This window comes from Littorina saxatilis, linkage group LG8 (assembly GCF_037325665.1).
Source record: "Littorina saxatilis isolate snail1 linkage group LG8, US_GU_Lsax_2.0, whole genome shotgun sequence".
In the NCBI taxonomy this organism is placed as follows: Eukaryota; Metazoa; Mollusca; class Gastropoda; order Littorinimorpha; family Littorinidae; genus Littorina; species Littorina saxatilis.
This window is the reverse complement of record NC_090252.1, coordinates 9,586,074-9,592,573: the sequence shown is the minus strand read 5'-3', so window position 1 is coordinate 9,592,573 and position 6,500 is coordinate 9,586,074. Positions and strand designations below refer to the sequence as shown.

Sequence of the window (6,500 nt, the reverse complement as noted above, 5' to 3'; positions counted from 1 at the left end):
TTCTTTGAAAATCGCTCGCTCTTTACGTAGGGCACCTAGGATGTTCCCGTTTGGTGAGCGTTCAAATGGAAGGGTGTTTGTACTGTATGTAAAAGCCTGACAGTATCCGTCAGTGATGGTTTACGGGAGGCTTACTGCGCCTTTAACCTCATTGCCGGTAGTACAAAATGTAATACAGAGTCGTGTCTGGGCGTACGCATGGGCGCGTGCATACATCCGTTTGTATTATTATTCCCATTCGTCTTCAGTTACTCACCCCAACACACAGTTTGAAGAAGAGTCTTCAACTCTGAATGGCACAAAACATTCAATTTCAAACTCTTAAGATCGGTCGAGGTTGAATGAAGCACCCAATGTACATTAAGTTTCATATCCTTTTAAGTCCTCAGAAAGCTTGATACCTTTTGTATGCTCGCGGCTGACATTATGTAAATACACTTTTCATTTCCAACAATCTGTAGCAAAACCTATGCTGAATTTGAACTACATATGTATATGCTCGGTTTCTCGTATTATGTGATTGTGGTCTGAGTACATGCACACACTAGTTGTCGTGAGCAGTGGGCGAAGCGACCCTTCTTGTCAAGGATGAGCGCAAAGAATTTGTTCTCACTCGGAGAAGTTTGAAGTGTTTACGTAACCCTGGGGAAAAAGCTACTGAATATTTACGTGACAAAGAATTGAAAATAAAATATCTCCATAAAAGAGTAAGATTTTTGTAAAAGTAAATGAGTGACAGGCGTGTTTCTGTCAAAGTGCAACTTCCCTGAAGCTGTTTCTATAAAAGGGGGTCGCAATCCAGACTCAAATTAGCCTACGTTCTGTTCAAAATGTTCTCTTTTTGTCGGATGTTTGTCGTGCTATGTGTCCTGTGCTTTTTGGCTGCGAGCACCAAAGGTATCAATGGTTTGATCATGAGATTGTTACGTTGTTTATACGAGATTGTGAGGAAAACCAGGCAGAACAGAAAATGAATAAAGAATTAAATAACAACCGTGAATGGGGATACGGACCCTCATGTCCGGTTAGATGTTCTTGCGGAGGTGTCTTCGATGTGTCGATTGTTGAGTTGTGTCGACGGTTGTTTTACGTGGTTTTGTATAATTACCAGTATACCTACACAGTCCCAAAGACTTGTAGAAATGCTTTGATTGCTTGCTTTACAACCAATATGAACAGTTCATGACACGAGGAAGTATATTTTTGTAATCGTTCAACTTCTTACACGTACTTGTACATGAATACATAGCTCGCCCTTCTGCAGTAAAAACTTCACAATTTCTCGGCTTCTGGTTGACAGCAACCTGACCGGATGAAGAACTTGAAGACATTCTGCAACCAATGATAGACTGAAAAACAATCCTCAGAATCAAAGAAGATAATTGTGACCCTCCACCACGACATGAGTCGCATGTCACCTCGCGCGGTTCTGCGCTAGGCTTAAAATAAGTCCGGAGAGTGTCTTGTAACAGTGTGAGGGTCACCTTAGTCACAGGCTTATAACTCAAACAGTTTTCGCTCTTTTCCAAAACGGTTTTCACCACTGGATAGAGCATAAAAAAACTATTTAGAAAAATGTAAAAACATGAAAATCGTGCAAAGGTGACATGCGACTCAATCCGTGGTGGAGGGTCACAATTAGATAAAACAAAAACGTGAATAGGGCGCATGACTAGAAAAAGTGAAACGTTAACTGGAACCTCCATTATTAAAGTTGACGATCGAAACACAGAACAGACAAATAATAATGTGGTGTTATATGATTATTTACTTGACTCAATTTCGGAGGTAGTCTGTGCTGTAAGTGCCCTATACGATATGTTTGCGCTAACAGTCTATGTTTAATTGTCAAGCCTTTCGAGAACAATTGAGACCAACCGAAACATAAATGAAGCCGATCAGATGTTATTGCAGATTCTATATTAAAAAGCTTGTCATTAGGAATATGATTTATCTTGTTTTATTGCTTGTATTTTGTGTGTGTGTGTGGATTTTTTTGTTGCTTTTTTGCGTGCATTAGAATTTATTTGAAAAATAATAATGTGTTGCTCAGCTCAGGACTGCACGTGCACAGAATGCAAGTTGTGTGTCAAGCCCAACCGTCAGGTGTGGTCCATTGACGAGAGAGGTTGTCCCGTATGCAGCTGTGGTGAGTTAGCATCATGTGGTTGTGAGATTGATAGGTCCAGAGTTTCCACTCTAAAGGCTTGCAAACCTACTCAATATTTACTTATTTGTTGGTGCTCCTAAAGTTGAATATAGAAAATGATAGAGAGACATAAAAAAAACAAGTCGCGTAAGGCGAAAATACAATATTTAGTCAAGTAGCTGTCGAACTCACAGAATGAAACTGAACGCAACGCAACGCAGCAAGACCGTATACTCGTAGCATCGTCACTCCACCGCCCGTGGCAAAGGCAGTGCCCGTGGAATTGACAAGAAGAGCGGGGTATTCGTTGCGCTGAGAAGGATAGCACGCTTTACTGTACCTCTCTTCGTTTTAACTTTCTGAGCGTGTTTTTAATCCAAACATATGATATCTATATGTTTTTGGAATCAGGAACCAACAAGGAATAAGATGAAAGTGTTTTTAAATTGATTTCGAAAAAAAAAATTTGATAATAATTTTTATATATTTAATTTTCAGAGCTTGTTTTTAATCCGAATATAACATATTTATATGTTTTTGGAATCAGCAAATGATGGAAAATAAGATAAACGTAAATTTCGATCGTTTTATAAATTTTTATTTTTTTTTACAATTTTCAGATTTTTAATGACCAAAGTCATTAATTAATTTTTAAGCCACCAAGCTGAAATGCAATACCAAAGTCCGGGCTTCGTCGAAGATTACTTGACCAAAATTTCAACCAATTTGGTTGAAAAATGAGGGCGTGACAGTGCCGCCTCAACTTTCACGAAAAGCCGGATATGACGTCATCAAAGACATTTATCAAAAAACGGAAAAAAAAGTTCGGGGATTTCATACCCAGGAACTCTCATGTCAAATTTCATAAAGATCGGTCCAGTAGTTTAGTCTGAACTTCACTGGCAGCAATGGCTGCAGACAGTGCAGATGTAGTAAGTCTTTCTCTCTTTTCTGACTCGTCTAAGCATTCCTCATCATTACAATCTCCTTTTTAAACTAGGATTTTATTTCTTCAGTAAATCAATTGACGGTTTAGTTTTGCGAGAAGAAAACAAAATCATGTCCAATAATGGTTGCGTGTGCTGAGATCGTAACACGTGGTTCTCATACGTCTAAAAGTTATGGTCAGTTTTAGGTGAAAGGAAGCTTTTAGATTGTAATATTTACTCTAAAAAGACAAAAATTACCAGAAACTGAGAGAAAACTGAGAGGAAATATAAAGTTGAAGCCACAGCATTATATTTTCATAAGGACAACAATTTTTTGTAGAATCCCCACTCACTGAACCCAGAGAGCAATTATGTTTTAGCAGTTATTTTTCGTAAAGTTTTAAAATGGAAAGGTTGCTGACCTTTCGATTTTCAGGAGTGTCAAGAATAAGGTACCTCAATTACAAAAAGTCAATAATGTTCATTGAAGCGGTTCTCCTTCAATTCAAGTTCTTCCCCTTTCCATTTCGTTCTCACAGGGAAAACACTGTGTCCTCTGACAAAATGCCCACGGACATGTGTGAACGGAGTGGAGTACTACAACAACAGCAGAGGTTGTAGAACGTGCAGATGCGGTGAGTTGCCATTGTTCTCTTGTCTTTGTGAGAAGACGGTTAGTTAGTTAGCTGTTGCTTTTTGGGTCCAGCGGACCATTTAGGCCAAATCAGGACCCCATGAGAAGACGGTAAGATTAAAATGTTGTTCACATTGCAGATTTGCAACCAATTTTCCCCCAACTTTCAAGCGATTTTAGTCGGTGGCAAGTCAAATTAGAATCACTGCCCATGTGAACAGCGCAAACGCGCAAACTAGTGTTCTCGCCAGACTGTACCACTCGGGATTGTCCGGTCTTCTTCGTTGTTTTCCGGAGAAGGGAAGTAACTGCATTCGCGTGGTTTGGCTAAAGCTAATCAATCAGTAGGCGCGATAAGTAAAGTCTGCGCAAAATCTTTGACAAGTCACGGCCGAGTCAAGCAGTGCTCAACTGAGTTGTGGATTCACTGCTGAATCCGGCCTAAATCGTACCTAAATCGCTGGGGCCGTTCACATGGCAGACGTTTCGCCTACTTTGCTTCGACGACTCGATCAAACGACCAAAGTTGGGCAAAAGTTGGTTGCAAGTCCGCCATGTGAACAGCACTTAAGATTCCAGATTGTAGAAGAATTCTATTGCCATGGCTATTGTGTCTTCCTTTTTACATTTAGTCAAGTTTTGACTAAATGTTTTAACATAGAGGGGGGAATCGAGACGAGGGTGGTGGTGTATGTGTGTGTGTGTGTGTGTGTGGGTGTGTTTGTGTGTGTGTGTGTGTGTGTGTGTGTGTGTGTGTGTGTGTGTGTGTATATGTGTGTGTGTATGTGTGTGTGTGAATAGAATAGAATAGAATAGAATAGAATAGAATATATTTTATTGTCGGAACCAAATTGGTTATTGACACAAAGAGCGATTAAAACAATCTGAAATAAACTTTCCTAGACGAATTTGTATTCTGTCTTCGCAAAATACTTCACTAGGTTTATTGTTGGAATACTTTATATCTATATTTGATAGATCCTTTATAAAATCATTTCGCAGTTCAGTGAACTTTTGACATCCGTCTAGGAAGTGAATTTCATCTTCAATAACGTTACATTTATTACATAAACGATTTTCTCTTGGTATGTTATTATGTCTTCCAGTTTCAATTTTTAAAGAGTGTGTACTTGTCCTTAATTTACTCAGTAAATGGCTATGCTTGATATTCGTAATGCTTATAAGGTATGGCTGAACTTCGTATGTCTTGCTTACAGAGGAATAAAATTTCAGCCTTGGACGACCTTCACATTTAATTTTCTCCCAAAACTTTATGTAGTTAATCCTTAACTTTTCTTGTATGGCGTTTTGTAGTTTACCGATGTCAAATGTATATTGATTAAGCCATACATGTTTAAAACCTATTTTGTACAAAAGCTCTTTGATGAAAGTTAGCCACGGATTTTTTGGCGCTTGGTTTAACATTTCTTCATATATTTGATGAATAAGTGATTTATTCTCCGTTTTCAAAATATGTGCCCAATACGATATGCTTTGTGATAACATGTTTAGTCCTAAAGGAAATCTTCCTATTTCTGCTAAAACTGGAATCCACAAGGCTTTTTTGTGCACACCAAGAATAAATCTACAAAATTTAACATGGACAGATTCGTGAAGACATTCATTCGAAATACATCTTTCAAAAAAGTTTTCAATGTCATTGGTATCGTTTTTGCTCGTGAACATGTAAGGGAACCAAATTTCTGCTCCATATGTTAAAATGGGATTAACCAATGAATCAAATAAATGAAATAGTGTATCAATTTGCACATTTTCATTTCTAAATGTTTTACGAAGAGAATATGCTGCTTTATTTCCTTGTTTACTTAAATGTTCTTGCGCCAAAGTTAGTTTACCATTTTGATTAAATATCATTCCTAAATATTTGTATTGGTCGGTTGTTTTGATTATATTTTCACCGCATTTGAATATTGTCTTTATTTATTGTGTGTGTGTGTGTGTATGTGTGTGTGTCTGTCTGTCTGTCTGTCTGTCTGTCTATGCGTGTGTGTGTGTGTGTAGAGCGATTCAGACCAAACTACTGGACCGATCTTTATGAAATTTGACATGAGAGTTCCTGGGAATGATATCCCCGATTTTTCATTTTTTTAATAAATACTTTTGATGACGTCATATCCGGCTTTTTGCAAAAGTTGAGGCGGCACTGTCACACCCTCATTTTTCAATCAAATTGATTGAAATTTTTGTAAAGCAATCTTCGACGAAGTCCGGACTTCAGTATTGCATTTCAGCTTGGTGGCTTAAAAATTAATTAATGACTTTGGTCATTAAAGATCTGAAAATTGTAATAAAAATATATAAAACGATCCAAATGTACGTTCATCTTATTCTACATCATTTCCTGATTCCAAAAACATATAAATATGTTATATTTGGATTAAAAACAATCTCTGAAAATTAAAAATATAAAAATTATGATTAAAATTAAATTTCCGAAATCGATTTAAAAACAATTTCATCTTATTCCTTGTCGGTTCCTGATTCCAAAAACATATAGATATGATATGTTTGGATTAAAAACACGCTCAGAAAGTTAAAACGAAGAGAGGCACAGAAAAGCGTGCTATGCAGCACAGCGAAACCACTACCGCGCTAAACAGGCTCGTCAGTTTCACTCCGTTTTGCACAAGCGGCGGACTACGGTCATTGTGAAAAAATGCAGTGCGTTCAGTTTCATTCTGTGAGTTCCACAGCTTGACAAATGTAGTAATTTCGTCTTACGCGACTTGTTTTATTTTCAACCTGCAAAACATTTTACTTAGAACAT

General features: G+C 37.7%; 1 protein-coding gene across 10 annotated transcripts in view; it reads left to right on the top strand.

Moving 5' to 3' along the window:
* Positions 1–6,500, top strand: part of LOC138972736 (antistasin-like) — a 13,519-nt gene that overhangs the window by 3,557 nt on the left and 3,462 nt on the right. For 9 of the 10 annotated variants that reach the window (XR_011457732.1, XM_070345403.1, XM_070345397.1 and 6 more), the window contains one exon: positions 3,618–3,713. Coding sequence is in view for 9 of the 10 variants with exons in the window: in XM_070345403.1 (XP_070201504.1) it covers positions 3,618–3,713 (96 nt within the window). In the remaining variant the exon portion in view is untranslated. Of the gene's footprint in view, positions 1–741; positions 898–2,053; positions 2,150–3,617; positions 3,714–6,500 lie in introns of those variants that run through there. The other variant, XM_070345402.1, reaches the window with a different exon arrangement.